Consider the following 18,836-nt stretch of genomic DNA (forward strand, 5'->3'; position numbering starts at 1 on the left):
CCATAATAAAGTTCAAGAATATAATACGAGAAAGTTGAACCAGTCCCAACACCAGAATCCAATACCTTAGATGGGGAGAAACTAGGAAGCCTTCTACAATCCTAAAAAGGAAATTTTGTTGAGATTAACTTCAAACCATCATTTTATATAAGACTGAAAGACCTTCTATGTAGTATTCATTAAAATAAAAAGTTAAAATTGAAAATATAAATCAAGAAAATGTATGATTCACAACAATAACAATTGTCTTGTCTCACATGATCCACACTTTAAAGAAATTAAATAACATAGCAAATAACCTTTATTTATATACTAATACAAGCTATAATCATAATTAAAGAAAGAAATAAATCTTAAAATATTAGAAAATATTGAAAGTAATCCTAAAAGATAATCCAACATATTCAGATTACTATAAGATATAAACAAAATATTGTTTGGAATTTTAATATATTATAACATCTCCTTAGGTAAAGCTTATTAAACTTTAAACTTTTCAACAGTAAACCCTTTAGATACAAGTTTAAAAGTATATACCATCCTACTATTATTCACAATTCTTACTATTATTCACAAACCAAACTTACAACTTCAAAGTGATTCAATTAACTTTTAAATATCCATTTGAAATAGCTATATGTATGTCCACGATTATCAAAGCATGAACTTTTTCCATCAATGATTGCATACATCAATGTCCAGAATTATGAGTTTGGATGTTTTGTTACTTCAAAATTGTATTGATAAATACATTACAATAAACTTTAACGATTCAACCAATAATAAATAATAAATATCGATAAAGACACTTAAATAAATGCTTTGAATGCAAGTTTTTCCTACCAGTTATTCTGAAGAACACTCTTATTAGATATACTATCACAAGAAAAATTATACCCTTTAGGTATGCCATGGAGTGAAACCAAACCTTTTTCAGTCAAACTGCTTATGCACTTGTTCAAGTAAAATTCTACACCATCAATTCCAGAGATCATAAACACTTTAAAAAATTACTATATTCCCTTCCACATACATGCAGTGAATTCAATGTAGTGAATTGGGTTAACACATTTAACACATTTTCATAGACAGATTACAAATTGGGTTAAACTAAACCTTTAATGTTGTGAATTCAATCTATAAACATTAGAAGCACATTAGCTAAAACTTCTTTTGATCAAGTTAGCTAATAAGTTAATCAAACTATCGATTATAAATTCTTAAAAAGGGACAATTAATAGTATCTACCCTAGCCTTTTGAAGAGCAATACAAGTTAATATATTCTTAGTAAGGATAAGAGTAGTCACATAGTACTTGTTACCAATTGTGATAATTCAAAACTTCAGTATTGTAAATTTAGCATTATTAAAGATCATAATCATCTTTCAATCACATCAAAGCAATTTTCTAAATACAACGAACAAAGGGGAGATTTTTGTATTGAACAAAAACCGTTGTGAAGATGAATACCTTGGGAAAAAGTTTTTCCAGAACCTGAAGAGCACTTGTATTCCAACCAGTATATTGTCGATTGAATATATCAGCTTGTGTCATCCCAATGTAAAAAGATGATTGTTAAACTGATGAATGTTCAAGTAGAAGTGATTATGTAAGACTCGAGAAATTTAAATAATTAATTAAATAATTATTTAATAAATACAGGTAGTAGGAGCCTTTATGACATTTACTACAAATTGTTTTGATGTGAAAAAGTACTAGCTCAAGTGGTTGAGAGTACTTGTTTGTGTGAGAGGACTTGGGTTTGAGTCCTATGCATGCCAATTGTGTTTAAATGGTGCATTTCTTTTTATGTTATATTTGAATGAGAGTAATGATAATGTAATCTTAAAATTATAGGGATTATCATGAAACATATATTGGTTTAATTGGTTGTGCATTGACTTTGTAATTGAGGGGTTGTGTGTTCAAACCTTGCTAAGAACAAAATTAACTTCTCTCTTTTTGCCAAAATTCCTCTTGGGCGTGAAGATGAAAGGGTAGAAAAACCCTAGTTACAAAAGTGGCAGCTAAGAGAGATAGAAAATAGCCATAATGAACCTTGAATAGTCATTAACCTCATGATTAATGTCAAATTTCGTTTTGGACCATTAACCCTCATTAAGGGACCTCTTGAAAGAAAAGGCTAAAAGACCATTAGGAGCAAGAATTTACCAGGTAATGGGAGCTATTTCGTGTTTTATGTTATGTGTATGATTAAGAGTCATGTTCTCATGATTTTATGCTTGCTTGCCATGAATTTTCGTGCTCTATGTGAGAGGATTACAGGTTTGTTGTTTTTGATGTTGTTTGAAAGGCCTCTTATGCTTTGGTATAATATGATAGGGGGTTTTGTGTTGTATGATTGTTTATGGTTCAAACCTCAAGTTTTGGTGGTCCAATTGGGTTTAAAACATGTCCATGAGAATTGCTTGCTGTTATAGATTGTTTGGTAATGTTTGAATGTGGTTTTGGGCATTGTTTTTGGTGTTTGCGCGCGTGAACCGGAAAGACGTCTACTATTCTCGCTCAAGCGAGCAAGGCTCGCCTAGACGAAAGTAGTAGAGACTCGACCCCGATTCTGCTCGAGCATCTCGCTCAAGCGGAGAGCCCATGTTTTGGGGCGACAAATCATCTCGCTTAGGCGAGAGTCCCTCACCTAAGCGAGAAATTGTGGGGAATTTGTGTTTTGTTTGACTCGCCGCCCAGGCGAGAAACTTTGGTTTTGGGCAAAGAGTGATCTCGCCTAAGCGAGAAGGCCTCGCCTAAGCGAGAATTCCCAAATTGCCACTGTAACGCGCCCGCTCAGACGAGAGAGCCTAGCTTAAGTGAGACAGGCCTGATCGCTTGGGCAAAGGCTTCTAACCTAAGCGAGATTAGTGCAGTTTTGTGTGTGTTGTTTGTACGCATTGATGCAGACTTGGACAAGGAGATGTTGTGCCATGAGCGGATAGGTTCATGGATGGTGGTGAACACGTGATGATATGAGTGGGGGGGTTCTTATCCAGTTACTCTTGTGTGAGGATACGAGCGAGGTAGGTTTGTATGTTCCGTGCTCACACTTGAGAGATGCTGTGTGCAGGGAGGTACATAGTTGGTGGATCACGTGTGTTGAACTACGGGCGAGCAAGTCCGTAGAGAAGGACTACGAGCGGGGAGGTGCGTAGAGGTAAGACCATGAGCGGGCAAGTTCGTGTGAGCATCATAAATCTTGAGTCCATGACTAACTATGTTGTGTGTTGTGAAGGTTGAAAAGCCTTGGGGATTAAGGTCTTGGCCAAGAACTAACTAGGATGAATCATATGAGTAAATTGCTTTTATTATGTTAACTGATATGTTATTTTATTTATAAGCTCACCTTTATTGTTTGCGTTTGACAATGATCGTGTGATTCGTTACACGAGAGCAGATAATGCTACAAGTGATGTTGCTGACGTTTAAAGACGGAGAATGGGGCTAGCTTGGAATTTGAGCTAGGAACTGATTTATGTTTTCTGTTATCGTTATTGGATTTTGGAAATTGTAATAAGACTATTATTTTAGCTTTAATAAATCTTTGGCGCTTTGAATTTTTAAAAATTTTCCTGCCTTTGGGAATAATGAAAATATGAGGTTGTTTTATAAATTATTTATTTATTTATTTTAATTAAGTAATTTTCAGTAGGGATGTTACAGATTTTCTTCTTCCAAAACAAAGCACACCCAAAACTCAACAATAACTTCTCTAATAACAAAAAATTTATAAAAAGCTTTGAACTCAACTCAGAATCCCTTCACCAATGCATCAAACACTCTTCCATACAAAGACGGAGGAAAACACGAGACTACGAGGTACTGAGTCAGCGGAAGAGCACGGCAGAGGAGCACGAGTCAGCAGAAGAGAACGACGGAGAAGAACGTGTCAACAAGGGAGTGCGACACAGGAGCAATAGTTAGCAAAGGAGTGTGACAACTTGATGGCATGGCGACAAGAAGGTTTTGCCAGACGTGCGTTGTTGGGCACGACAATGAGCTTTGGTTCACGAAAGCTATAGTTTGACTGAGATTAGATTCGTGATCTAAGATGAGATTCACAAAGAACAAAGGGAAGAAAGAGATTTATGTGGAATTGGAGTTAGGGTTTATAGATAATACTTTGGGGATAAGGGATTTAGCGAGAATTGTTCTATCGAGCAAGGGTTTGACGATGCTAGGGTTCAACGATGTGTTGCCATGAGGGTTGCACGAAATTGGGTTCGTCGGCGGCTGGATTCACTGCGGTCGTTCGATTTATAGTATAGAATGTCAAAGGTGGCCATCAGAGAAGGTGTAAAACATGATTAGAGAAGGTGGTGAAGGTGACAGAGAAGGTAAGAACGTGGTCGTGAAAATGTGTAACCAGAGGACAAATAAAACCTAAAGGGTAACAGGTGAAAAATATGTTATCTACGAAATTTTTAACGTAGGTACCATATTATTTTTAATTAAAAAATATATATAATTATTACATGCCAATTTTCTTTTCATAGGTAACGTTTTTAAATATAATTTTTATTTTATTTTTTATAATATTTATTTTCTATGCTCTTTTTCGTGGGTAAATTTTCGTATGAAAAATTCTCATTAAAGTCTATTATTTTTATCTACAAAATTTTTATAGATAACTTTTATGTTACTTACGAACGTTAATGTTATCTACGAAACATTTTCGTAAATAAAACTAAATTATCTACGAAAAAAATTTCAGAGATAATTTTTCATAGATAATCAACAATTTTCTTGTAGTGCTTATTAATAACAAGATTATTGATACTCCTCTTGAGACAAGTGTACGATATTCCCTATCAGATGGTGTTTCTTTGACTGATTCTACTTTATATTGAACTATCATTGGAAGTCTGGTTTATCTTACTGTGACTCGTCCAGATATTGCACATGTTGTTCATGTTATTAGTCAGTTTGTTTAAGCTTCCACAACAGTTCATTGAGGTGTTATTCTTCATATTCTTAGGTATCTTCGAGGCACTCAATTTTAGTCTCTATTGTTTTCTTCTACGTCGTCTTCAGACTTGCGTGCCTATTGTGATGCAGATTGGAATGGTGATCCTAATGATCAGAAATCCACTATTGGGTGGTGCATTTTTCTGGGTGATTCACTTATATCATGCAAGAGTAAGAAACAAGATGTTACATCTTGATTCCCATAGAAGTTGAGTATCGCACCAAGGTTATGTTGGTTACTTGTAGATATGGGTGTCTATTTGATAGATCCTACACCTCTACACTTTGACAATGAAAGTGTTATTCAAATTGCTCACAACTTTATTTTTCATAAGCCAAATATATTGAAATAGATTGTCATTTACTCGTCATCATCTTCAACTTGACACTATATTTCATTTTTTTTACAAGCTCTTAATGCATTTAGTCGTAGCATTATGAGTTTGTGGGGATGTTAGCATAGGTCCATTTACTTATGGTTTCTAGGGTTAGCTTTGTGTGTGTATATATATCATACCTCGTGTAACATTTTGTACACACTCAATAATACACAATCTCTTTCTTCATATATTTCTTTGTTTTCTACAATATACACATACAATGGGCTTAAGGGACCAATGGTTTGGTTATCCGCCCCACGGTGGGTATCAATATTTTGATCCCAGATCCAATGATAAAATCGTTGTCAACCATCATACATCCGATGTATTGTCCGCTTTGGAGTGTAATCTCCGTCACGAACTTGTCCTTAAAATGTGTCTCGAAAAGTGAAAAAAGGAATGAGTATTTAAACCACGTTAAACATCGACTTTTAAACGATATGAAATTATTGAGTGCGATAGGAAGATTTCTACTTCAAGTAAATCATTCCCTCGTAATACGAAGAATATTAAACAAATCGATGTTTTTCTTCTTCTTTCTTAAATTTAATTTCCATACATATCTGGTTATGACAGTGATTAATAGTCAAACAACCAATAATTTATTCATCATTAAACCACGTCAATACACTTGTTTATAAAAATTTATAACGTATTTTTTGATGGATCAACTTTTCTATAAACACTTCTAACAATAAACGAAATATGTTTTAGCATAAACCAAAATTAATTTGAACAGAAATTAATTTATAAAGAATTTTATATAACTGCTTTAACTTCATTTCTTTAACTTCTAAATAGTTTAATTTTAGCTTTGGAGAAAAAAATATATTCCCTTTTTTTTCTTCTTATTTTTCTTTCCTATAAATACTTATGAAGAATCTCTCTACACAAACTTTAGTATGAAAATTGAATAAACTTTTGTATAAACTAAAAAAAAAATTGAGAAGTTATGGTGAGATCACTTTCATAAATTAACTTATATATAAACTAATTCCAACAAGTGAAAATATTATGTATCCTTTTGATTTTCCTTTTTCACAAGTGTTTATGAAAAATTATCTAAATAGATGCATTGAACTTAACAAAATTAACCATATGCTGAGTTGAATTGCAGTTTATAATTGAATCACCAACAATAAATGCAAATTTATTTATTCCACTGAATATGATTCATATTTGGAGAAATACTTTGGTCCTTTGTTACCTTATTCCAAAACCCCCATCTACCTTAATGTGCTCAAATGGACATTGAATTTCAAATTAATTAACATAAGCCATAAAGATAAAAAGCTATTCATGTTTCTTCCCTTTTCCCTTGGGGATTTTGCTGAGCACACTAGCATCAAGATTTCTGTAGTGATGTTGCATCTGACCAAAAATCTTGTACACAAAGTTGTCAACTTCATCCTCGTACTTTTCATAGAAAACTGGAAGTGTATGTGCAGCAACAAAACCTAAGAGAAAAAAAAAATTGTCTCAGCAATCAATCAAGTGTTAAAATTCATAAAAGTCCTTGAAGGTATAATTTTTCTATTACTTTAGTCCTGTGGTAGAGACCCTTTACATGACACATTGTCATTTTGATTTGTACAGTTAACTGTACTTCACATCAAAATCAAAATCAAATCAGTATTTTGAAGATTCACCATAGGGATAGCACTCAAAACTCAACAGAGAATCGAAATTCATGACTAAAATAATCATAAATGGCTAGTTTTAGGGACTAAAATAATAATAAATGGTTAATTTTAAAAATTAAAATTTAAAATGACAAAAAGTGATCAAATCTAAGGACCAAAATAATAGTTATTATGTTATGTAAAGGGGGTTTTCTAATCACAAGACTAAAATTACAGTGTTGTTGAAGGTTAAAGCAACTTTTTACTTATTAGTTGAAACATATAACAGTTTTTCAAACTTGCAGACAGCTAAGTCACAAAGCTGTAATAATCCAAATAATAAAAGCAAAAGAACATTTTACTATCTTTCTAGAACTCCACTATTATTGACTGAAATTTATTAGAAATCCCAGATTTTAGTAGCTTCTACTTTCAAACCAGGAAAAACTTATTAAGTGAGAAGTGACTCATCAAAATTTGCAATTTTCAATAAATTTCAACTAATACTAGAGAGAGTGTTATAAAGGAAGTGTTGGAAAGAAAAGAATATTTGACAATGTATGAATGAAAAGAAGAAAGCATGTCTCTCACCAATATAGATGACAGATATGAAATTGCACCAGCTTCCAATCACAGCACCAGCAAACAAAGCTCCTACAACCTGGGAAAGTTTTGACCATTGATCACAAATTTAATGGTGAAATACATGTCATTTTTTCTCTACTACATGTAGAAATAAATAAACTCACTTTAAAGGTATGTAAATGGTTAAAAGCAAGTGGTAGACTGTGGAAATGCTCTGTTATGGTTGTGCATTCCAGACATTAACCATTCACTTTGTTACTTTGCTATGCAAATATGATACCCCAAATCAAGAAAAACCAACAAATCTATTCATTTATTTGTCAAAGCTTCACCCCTTATGCCTTGAAATAGGGAGTGAAACTACAATTTTAGTTCCGCAGTTTTACAGAAACACTCTTAATTGACTCTAAAGTGGCTTAGATTTCACTGATGTGGCATGGAAGATCCTGTCATGAACGTAAACAGACTAAAACTATGTAAGAATCTATGGAATACAATGGTATTTCATTAAGTGTCAATGTTAGACCAAACCTCACAATAAGAAGATCAAACAAGCATGTGCCATGAAAATTGGCAGGTGTAAATAACATAACTATCTAAAAACTATGCAGAAAATTTCAAAGTAAATGAATTAAGTGAAAAACAAGTGTTGATACAAACAAAAGAAGTCAGAAGTCCGAAACTACACATGACAATACCAAAGTATATGAACATAAATGCAAACATACAATAAGAAACTGCTTCAGATTTCCTCGACAAGCAGCATCTTGAAGAATTCTCAAGCCCCGGTTAACCTCACCACCGACTACAGTTGCAATATTTACAAACAGTTCTTCTGGGAGAACAAGACGGGGTACATCAGATGGTTGTCTGTCAACATAAACAACAAATCATACTCAGTTAAAACATCATAAAATTTATGAAAACAAAAAAGAGGTAAAGATGCATGAATAACCTGTTGAAGAAGCCAGCAGCATTTGACCATAGAAACTGTGCAAGCATGACAAGAACCAATGCAAAGCATAAAAGAGTAAGAAAATGGTAGTTAAGCCATTCAAAAAGCACCCATATAACCGTTGCACTAGTTAAAACACTAGCAGAAATTTTCTTGTTCCTCCATAACAAGACATCAGCAGCTGTGACATTCAAAGGCAAACACAAAAGATTATTTAAATGGTTTAGTTAATGATAATACAGTATATGTTTCATAGTTTAAATATAGAGAAGTACATAGTTTAAATACCATACATTTTCCACCCCCTAAAATATGGTGCACTGGTTTCTCACGTCCAAACAGTCTATTGATCTGGGAACCCACTGAATCTGATTTCTCACCCTCAAAGAATGATACAGTTTTTTTCTTCTCAACAAATGTGTCCACAAGGCTTTCAATAAGGTTTTCAGCTGTGATTTTATCAGACATTATTCCTGTGCTACCAACAACAACAAAAAACATGGTCAAAGAATGTACAAGATAGCTTTCATACAGAAACCAAAGTCTGTCTTATTAGTATCATATATGAGAAACCAACACAATGTAAAGGCTAAATTTTTTTTCTAGGTCATAACATATGAAGTGACCATATTCATAAATGCTACTGTTGCAACTATCCGACACAGAAAAGTTGTGTAGGTCACAGATGAAACATATATAGCAAATGATTAATTTTATCTCTCCGCATTTAAAACTCATCAAGCTTGACACATTGACAATATTTTTTTTGCCCTCAAATCTTAGCACTACAAAATTTCACAACTCCTCAAAATTAATACTATACTTCAATCTTTCCAGAACTCAACTTTGCAACAAGCCTTAAATTCCTCGTGCGTAACACAGCCCTTCAAAGCCAGAAACTCCCTTTCTTTCACAATTTCTCAAGATTAGTATTTTATTTTTAAATGACACCCTTCGTTAGGCAGAAAGCGCTGCTTCATAAAATTAAAGAAATCTCAATCGTTATTGCAGTCGGAAATACAAACCCCAGTTAAAGAAACTCAATCACCCAAAAGGGTAACCAGAGTACATCATCAAAATATCAATGGAACTACTGAAATTATAAAAAAAAAATGAAAAGAAAAAAGAATAAAAGAAGTGCTAAAGATTCATTTTTTATTAATTCAAACCACCACATGTGAATTTAACACGCCAATCATAAGACATGCATACCCAACAACCAATTACAGAGGAAAGGGAAAAAATATTCAGTATCATAAGCAAATGAATCTCTCTAACCAGTGTAAGAAGAGGAAGAATGAAACAGAAATAGAGGCAGAGAGAGTCAGAAAGAGAGGCAGAGAGGAACAGAAAGAGAGACAGAGAGAGAAACAGAGAGAGGGTGTCTTATGGAGTCAAAAGATTATCATAAATTCAATGAAAAACAGTAAAATACATAGTAATAACTGAACTCACCAACTGGTCAACTACCAAGAACACCAAATCATATGTTTCTGCTTTTATTTATAATCTACTTTGATTTTGAGTTGAATTTTGATGGTAATGAAGAAGCCTTCAAATTTTTGTTCAAGGTTGTCCAATAAAAAATTAAACATTGAAGGATGAGAAGACGAAAGGCTGCGGAAGAAGACAATTATGTTTTTAATATCTATAACATTATCAACTTATATTTTAATATTATAATTTTTTTAACTATATAAAATTTTTAATTCATATAAATTTTGACTTGAATGGCCGTAAAATATATTCTTATTTTTTGAAAGTTTTAAATTATGATTATTATTTTAAAATAGACTAATAATATGTGTTTTATAAATTTAACAACAGGTTTTGGATATATGTATATCAAGATTATTTTCTAATATAGTTATGTAATCTTATTCAACACAAAAATAGTTAATTAGTTTTAATAAATTTAAAACTATGGAAAAATATAATTAGAATGTAAGAAAAATAAAAAAGAATGAATGGAATATTATATGGGAAAACAAAAAATATTGTTGTGTAGCAATGTAATACAAATTTTCATCCAAATTATCTATATACATAAAACTTACTTAAGTAAACATTGTATAAATTTCTCTGTAAATTATTTGGAGAAAAAAAAATACAATTATTTGTCAATTAAAATTAAGCCATCTATAATTATTATTCATAAAAATTCATTATTAATTTTATTCCTATTAATGTAATTTTTTTTTAATTTTGCAACTATTTTCTTAAATTCAATCAACTATTTACAATATAAAAAACCTAAACTTTTAAAAAAATGAAAAAATATATGTATTTTATAATTACTTTCTATGAATATGCCTTTTATAAATTCAATAATATTTTTTATTTTAATAATTATAATAAAATTATTTTTTTTATTCTGTTTTTTTTGCTGTGTTGTAATAAGAAAAACAAGTTTATATAATTACTTTTGTATAATTTATATAATGTTTTTCTTAATATATATATATATATATATATATATATATATATATATATATATATGTGTGTGTGTGTGTGTTATTTTAACATATAAATTATTTTATTTTATTTTATTATTCTTATAACTTTCTTTAAAATTTTTTCCAAAGTTATGCTAATATAAGTTTATCTTACTTTAATAACGTCAAACTTTTATTTCATATTTATTTTTTAATTGAATAAATGATATGTACATAACTTAATTGCCATATTTATTCTACTAACAGCTTGACATATTTAATTTTCTCTATTAGTCTCTTTTAATCATATTATATTATTTTTTGCATTATTTTTTGCTTTTATACTTTTGCTTTCTTTAAAGTTGAGTGTGCATGAATTATTTTTGTTTTAATATTACGGTATTATTCATCTATAATGTGTTAAAATTAATTAAATTAAATATATATAAAAACAACTAGATACATATTTCAAAAATAACATTAAAAAAATATAATTTTAAGAAATTAATTTATATAGGAATAAATAAGTCTCATTATTAGAATATATTTAGTTATTTTTACAAGATGAGAAATAAACAATTTTTAGGAGTTATTTAGAACATGTATGTAAGAAAAACCTTCTATGGAAGACTCTTAATTGTTTAAGTAAAATCTCGTTATTAATATCTAACATATCATGAATCCAATAAATCTTAGTTGGCCTATCTTCCCAATGATAGGATAACAAAACGTCTATTATCAAGTTAAATGGAAGTCTCATTCAACTTCTCATTACTTGAAATTTGGTTTACATGACTAGATATGAATGAAGGTAGGATACATTTATTAATATGATTGTTTTCTTACCCATACTCGACCCTATTTTACCAAAGTCAGGGTACTAATTAGCTCAAAGTTGCAATACGTTAATAGTACTCGTACCTGGTCTTATTTCACCAAAGTCAGGTACTGGGTAGTAACTAGTCCAAAGCTGCAATATGCCTATAGTACCCGTACCGGCCTTATCTCACTAAGGCTAGGTACTAGGTACTGACTAGCCCAAAGCTGCAATACGCCTATAATACTCGCACCCAATCCTATCTCACCAAGGTTAAGTACTGGGTACAACTCCACGACCACAGGACTCCTATAGTACCATATCCGGCCCTCTCCCACTAAGGCCAAGTATTGATACTGACTACTTCAAGGCCACAAGACTCCTATAGTACTCGTACCTGACCCTATCTCATCAAAGCTAGGTGCTAGGTACTAGCTACTCCAAGGCCAGGAAGTCAACCTATCCCATGCATATCGACCCTCGAACCAACACCTTCTTAGGAGACCACTACCGAGGACCAAAAACCAAAAAGGATTTTGTGGTAATTTCACTAATCTCGATGGACCCCAAAAATAGTTAAAAAGGTATGTTGGGCTAAAAAGTCCATCCTAGTGGGACCCACATGTAAAATGATATAAATAGCACGTTATTCTATGCATTCATAATGTAATTATTATTCTCTGAAATTTCCTGACATCATCAATGTTAACTTAAGCATTGAAGTGTCTTTTGCAGACACCCTACACCTTGGACGAGACTTGTTGGACTTGGAGGATCATCAAACAAGAAGACATGATACCACTTTAGGTTTTCCTACAACACCTATTATAGGTCATGCAAACCATCCATCTAAGGCCACCAAACTAGAGTCAATCCTTATATACATGTATACCTAAACACACACACACACACACACACACACATATATATATATATATATATATATATATATATATATATATATATATATATATATATATATATATATATATATATATATATATATATATATATATATATATATATATATATATATATAAGTTTATAGGTTAAATATGTTTTTTGTCCCTTAATTTTCATTGAATTTTAGAATTAGTTCATTTCAAAACTTTGGACCAATTCAGTCCTTCATCTTTCGAAATACGTAGATTTAGTCCTTTTAATCAAATTTTGTTAAGTTTATTTGACATTTCAAGTGTGTTTTATAATAGTATTTGACTTAACGTTACAACCAAAATGTGTCAAATAATCTAAACAACTTAAATACAATCCTGAAATGCGTACAGAACATCAAATAAACCTAACAAAATTTGATTAAAAGGACTAAATCCACGTATTTTGAAAGATGAAAGACTAAATTGGTCCAAAGTTCGAAATGAACTAATTCCAAAATTCACTGAAAGTTAAGTGACCAAAAACATATTTAACCCTAAGTTTATTCAACTAAGATCCACCATCCATAAAGGATTATCTAGAAAGAGCATATACATATAATGCATACATCATGTCATGTAGCTCATTATTAATAATATACCTTCTTAGGATATAAAACTAATCTTATATTTTTATATATAGTCAAAATATTGAACATATGCATAAAAACAAACGATATAACATAAAATCATCATATTCAACACTTTGTCGCTTCAACAAGTTCCTTTCACTTAATAAACATTTTCGCCACAAACAAGGCATTAACCATCTAACTTGAATAGTATTTTTGTGGCTGCTACTCAGGAGCGACATTCCCCCATTAAGTTTTCCTCACTTAAACGATCATTTCTTCACTTGAGTGTTCGTCACACTTGAGTGATCTCTTTAACACTTAAACATTAACATGTTGAGAATATTCTAGAAGATTCCAAAGTCATCTTCGTTGTCATTTGACACTTGACTGTTCATCCAACAGTTTAGGGTCTATGACACACATCATACACCACCACTCATTTAAAACATATGTACATGTTGGTGTAAGAACATATGATAGTTTGAATGTGTGCTTCCTTATTCTTTTGAGATTGATATAAATACACAAACCGTATGACCATAATTACAAGAAATTAGTAACATAATTTCATGAAAAAAATTAGCTTAATCATAGGAGAATAATTTCTAATTAGCTTAATTAGAGAATAATATATATTCTATCAGTTGAAAATATCACATTAACTAAAGATAAGGTCAATTTACAAATTTATTAAAAGTGGATACCAAACTGACACTTTCAAACGAAAGTAGGTACCATCCGATTACTTAAAACTCTTTTTAATGTCCTTCTCTACTTTGGCTTTTACTACCAAAGTAGTGAATTCTCAAATATACATCAAAATAATCACTTCTTAATATCTCAATTCAAATTATTGTTAATTTTTTTGCACCCTTTTAAGCTTTAGAAATTATTTAGTGTATAAAATCCAAATAGGTGTTGCTAACATAAGCCTTGGAATTCTATGGTTTTGTTTGACCACATACATGTCCATAGAGAAATTCTTCCTGCAGCAACCGTATAATATTATTAAATCATGGAGAATCAAATTAAAAATTGTTAAAAAAAAAATATCACACTAAGAAATGTTTGTCACGTTATTATAATTTAATATCCATAGAAAATCAACTTAAAGATTCGATGGTATCAGTGAATTAGGAGACGATGTTGACTTCTTGCCATCACCGGGTAATAAATAACTATTGCATCGCATGGGTTAATTCTCCCATGTGTTAAGTCTTTCACATGTCATTATTTGCTGAACTTGGGTTATATATATCTTTTGAATTCTGACTTATATGTGGGTCGAAATATTAAAGTCTGAATTACATTTCTTTTAATTTATAATACTTTTGGATGAATGAACATTTTTAATTTTTGAATATAAAAAATTGTTTAAAGATGAAGATTATTTTGTGATTATTTTGAGTATATAATAGTGCTTATGACTGTTACTTTTTATTTGTGATGAGTTCACGTATCGTTATATAACATCTCGTAAGAAAGTATAATATAGTGGCCTTAGTTAAATCGTCACAACACTCTCCATTTAATATTTTGTATAAAGCAACATTTGAAAATTGTAAATAATAACAGTTGAAACTATTGTAATCTTTTTATTTTAAAACAATTTTAATACAAAGTGCAACACTTAAAAACACTATTATTTTCACTATACTGAAATATAATATGATGTTTTCAATTGTCATAATTTGAATAATTTGAATGTAAAACTATTTCAACCATTTTATAATCTCATGATTTATTAAACATGTTTTCATAAAATAAAATAAAAACAAAAACTACTAAAAAACATTTCAATAGGTAAGTTTTACTCACAAATATTTTATTCATAATTCATATAAAAAAGTTCATATTATCAACCATTATTTAAGTGTTTACATGTTAAAAAAAAAAACTACAAAAGGGTCATACATTATTATAACACATCTTCCTAAATTTCTATTATTATGTTCCTCGTCAATCTTGTCTCCCTCCATTTGATCCTCTTATGCCATTCGGATGGAGCACCACTTCCAACATCTAGTGCCTGAAATAAAATAAAAAAAGTTGAGTTAAATATGTTCTTAGTCCTTAAACTTGAATGCGAAATTAGACTTCGTCTTTCTCCCAAACTTTTGTACATTTTGGTTTTCAAACTTTAAAAATGAATGGATATAGTCCTTTTAACCCAATAATATTAACTATTTTTAAGTGTTAAACAGTGTTCCAAGTTGACATTTAAGCTGGAACGTAATAAATTGTATAAATAACTCAAATGTTAGCTTGGAACCACTAGTGTAGGGAAGAGTAATTATGACACTAGTTCTTTTGGGCATTATACTTTGGTTCAACAACCAAAACATATCCAAGCGAGATAGAAAATGGTAGATTTTTTGCTTCGGTTATGAACCGAAGTCTAAACTTCCATATTAATTTTCAGTTTTGAAAGAAATTGAAGCATGAAACCATAATTAAATAATGAAAATTAAAAAAAAAAATATTAGACTTTAGTTCTTTTAATAACCGAACATATTTGATTTTAAAAATAATTTAATTTTAAGAGGATATTAAGTTTCGATTCCCCAAATAACTAAAGCCTAGTACCCTTAAAATTAAATTTTTTTTAAAATTAAAAAGGGATTAAGCTTCGGTTGTTACCATAACCGAAGCCTAATCCCCCTTTATGTTTCAATTTTGGTAATAACTGACGTCTTTTTTAAAATAATTTTTTGTTTCCGTTTCTACCTAGATATCAAACCTGAACAAAAGCTATATACAACCATAACCAACACAATATATAAATAACAATCAAAATCAGCCAAAATCTATACACAATAACATATAAATGATAACTTTATATCCTTGCACTTTAAATAATTTTCAAACTAATGTTTCACATACTATTATACATTTCTATTATATATTTTACACTGGATTTCTTGTTCATTGGTGTAGGACCAAAGTTGTAAATCTCAAAAAGCAACTTATCAAACTACACAACAAACAAAACTTAATTTTAGTAATATATATATATATATATATATATATATATATATATATATATATATATATATATATATATATATATATATAAAAGGAAAACTTTAGGTACTTTACAAGTAGAAGACCGAATTCTAAATTTTTACTATTCTCAATGGTCAATCTAGGTACACTTCTGCATTCTGCTCTTTGGAGTATTGGAAACTACTCAATTAACTATAGGAGTTTACTTCTCTTTTATGATTCATAATCTAACAATATTTAGACAAAATTAATATATATATATATATATATATATATATATATATATATATATATATATAAGGAAAAATATCATTTATCCTATTGATTTATCTCAGTTTAAAAAAAATTGGATTAGTTTTTTATATGTTAAACTTATTCAATTTGTTTTTAAATTAGTTTTAAATAAGTATCTTTTTGATAATTTTAACACAATCATAATTAAAAGTTATCCAGAGATGATAACTTGATTTATTTTGGACACGGTTAATAAATTATATGTAATAACGATGATCTATACAAGAGACTTACTAGTTAATCAATGAGAGAAATTATTGATCATTGGCTTTTCGTCAATTACTAAGACTATAAATAAGAGTTTTAATTAATTAAATAGAAATTGAGAAAATGCATACATTGATGTCATATACATATTGGTTTTTATTATCTATGAGAAAAAAAAAGTCTTTTTTAATCACTAGTCAATAATAATATAATTAAATATGTCAAAATAGGTTTGAATTTATGGATTAATTTATATGATTTATGATTTAAGTTAGACCGTAGTTCTTTTAAATTTAGTCTGTTTGGTTAAGTGGACTTAGAGTTTAGGACTTATGAGTCAAAGTCGAACTGATGTATATTAATGTATATTAAAATGAACTTGTGAAATGTATGATTAAAAACATGTTATTAAACATGATCTTTCATTTAACTACGAGAGTGTTTGGAAGGAAAATAAAATGTTGAATCATAATTTTAAATTGATTAGTAGAAACACTTCAACCAATTATGTATACAATATGAATATATTAGGAATCTCAATTTCTGGTCTACTTTATGGATTTTTACTTTTGTCAATTACACAAATACGAATGTGAAAGATACATTAAAGTAATACTTTATATATATATATATATATATATATATATATATATATATATATATATATATATATATATATATATATCATGAAAATATTAACTGTGTAGATACTCACAATATTCTAATTTGAAGAAAGAGCCAAATTACGAATATTAACTTTTAGAAAAATTAACCGACATCGATTACATAAAAGGGTCATGGTCCTCATCTATAAACATGTATCAAAGGTTTTTGTTCCTTTCTCCTCCTCTTCATCAGAAGAGAAAATCAAGAAAAAAACTTTAGGTACTCTACAAGTAGAAGACTGAATTCTAAATTTCTACTCTTCCCAATGGTCAATCTAGGTACACTTCCGCATTATGCTCTTTGGGGTATTGGAAACTACTCAATTAACTATAGGAGTTTACTTCTCTTTTATGATTAATAATCTAACAATATTTAGACAAAGATGCATAATGTTAGTGTATATCCAAGTGAATTAATTATTCTTCTTGTTTTTCCTTCAAACTTTTCTATTAATTCTAAAGTTTTGAAAATTGTCTTAGAAGAATTTGATGATGTTTTACAAGATCCACCAAAGGAGTTATCACTTTTAAGGACATCAAACATCTAATTGTCTTCATTCTTGATTTTTATTTACCTAATGGACCAATTTATAGATTTGATTCAAAAGAGTCCAAAGAGATGTAAGGTGATTAATTGAGAAGGGATGAATGTACGATGATAAGAATTCATGTGCAATTTTAGCTTACCCAAAGGGAATGGTAGATGACCACATCAAATATAGACACATTACTCCTAAGTTTGATGACTTTCTTGTTAGGTTACAACATGCAAGAATTATCGTATCATCAATAATATCACCAACGAATATGGACACCTTGTTCCAAAGTTTGATGACTTGTTTGTTGAATTACATGGATCTTGCATATTTTTCAAAATTGACTTGAAAGCAAATACAATTAAATTAGAATTAAAGAAAGTGATAAATGAAAAATCATTTCCAAAATCAAGTTTGGACTATACAAATGGTTAGTCATGTCTTTTGACCTAAATAATGGTTCGACTCCAATTACATTCACGAGGTTAATGCATCATGTGCTACATTCCTTCATAGGCAAGTATATTATGATATATTTTGATCATAGTTTGTATAACTTGACTATGGATGATCAAGTGAGACATATAAAGAGTATGCTTGAAATCCTTAGAAATAAGACATTGTACTCAAATAGTAAGAAACAAATATTTAGAATGGATCATGAAGTCTTTCTAGGGTTTATTGTGATTTCGAAGGAAGTTTAAGTGGGTGAAGAAAATTTGAAGGCAATTAGGAATTAACTAGCTCCTACAAGTATTAGTGAAGTAAACAGTTCTCATGAGTTGATTAGTTTACATATATAATTTGTAAAATATTTTAGGGAAATTTCATGAGTTTTCGTGAATATTA

The 18,836-nt window shown here is 29.9% G+C and overlaps 1 protein-coding gene across 4 annotated transcripts; it reads right to left on the reverse strand.

The window, feature by feature from the left end:
• Positions 1–6,482: 6,482 nt before the first annotated feature.
• On the reverse strand, positions 6,483–10,133 carry LOC114187091 (reticulon-like protein B8). Of its 4 annotated transcripts, none has more exons than XM_028075220.1 (6): positions 9,976–10,133; positions 8,814–8,993; positions 8,521–8,701; positions 8,294–8,435; positions 7,572–7,641; positions 6,483–6,815 (listed from the first exon to the last, which is right to left on the reverse strand). In XM_028075220.1, exons 2-6 carry the CDS (start codon positions 8,986–8,988, stop codon positions 6,652–6,654), a joined length of 732 nt encoding a protein of 243 aa, XP_027931021.1. In that variant the 5' UTR covers positions 8,989–8,993; positions 9,976–10,133; the 3' UTR covers positions 6,483–6,651. The 4 variants fall into 4 exon arrangements, with proteins under 4 accessions (XP_027931021.1, XP_027931022.1, XP_027931023.1 ...); XM_028075221.1 differs by having other exon boundaries at positions 8,814–8,998; XM_028075222.1 differs by lacking the exon at positions 9,976–10,133 and adding an exon at positions 9,799–9,936.
• Between the last annotated feature and the right edge of the window lie 8,703 nt (positions 10,134–18,836).

Source organism: Vigna unguiculata, chromosome 6 (genome assembly GCF_004118075.2).
Source record: "Vigna unguiculata cultivar IT97K-499-35 chromosome 6, ASM411807v1, whole genome shotgun sequence".
NCBI classification, from domain to species: domain Eukaryota; kingdom Viridiplantae; phylum Streptophyta; class Magnoliopsida; order Fabales; family Fabaceae; genus Vigna; species Vigna unguiculata.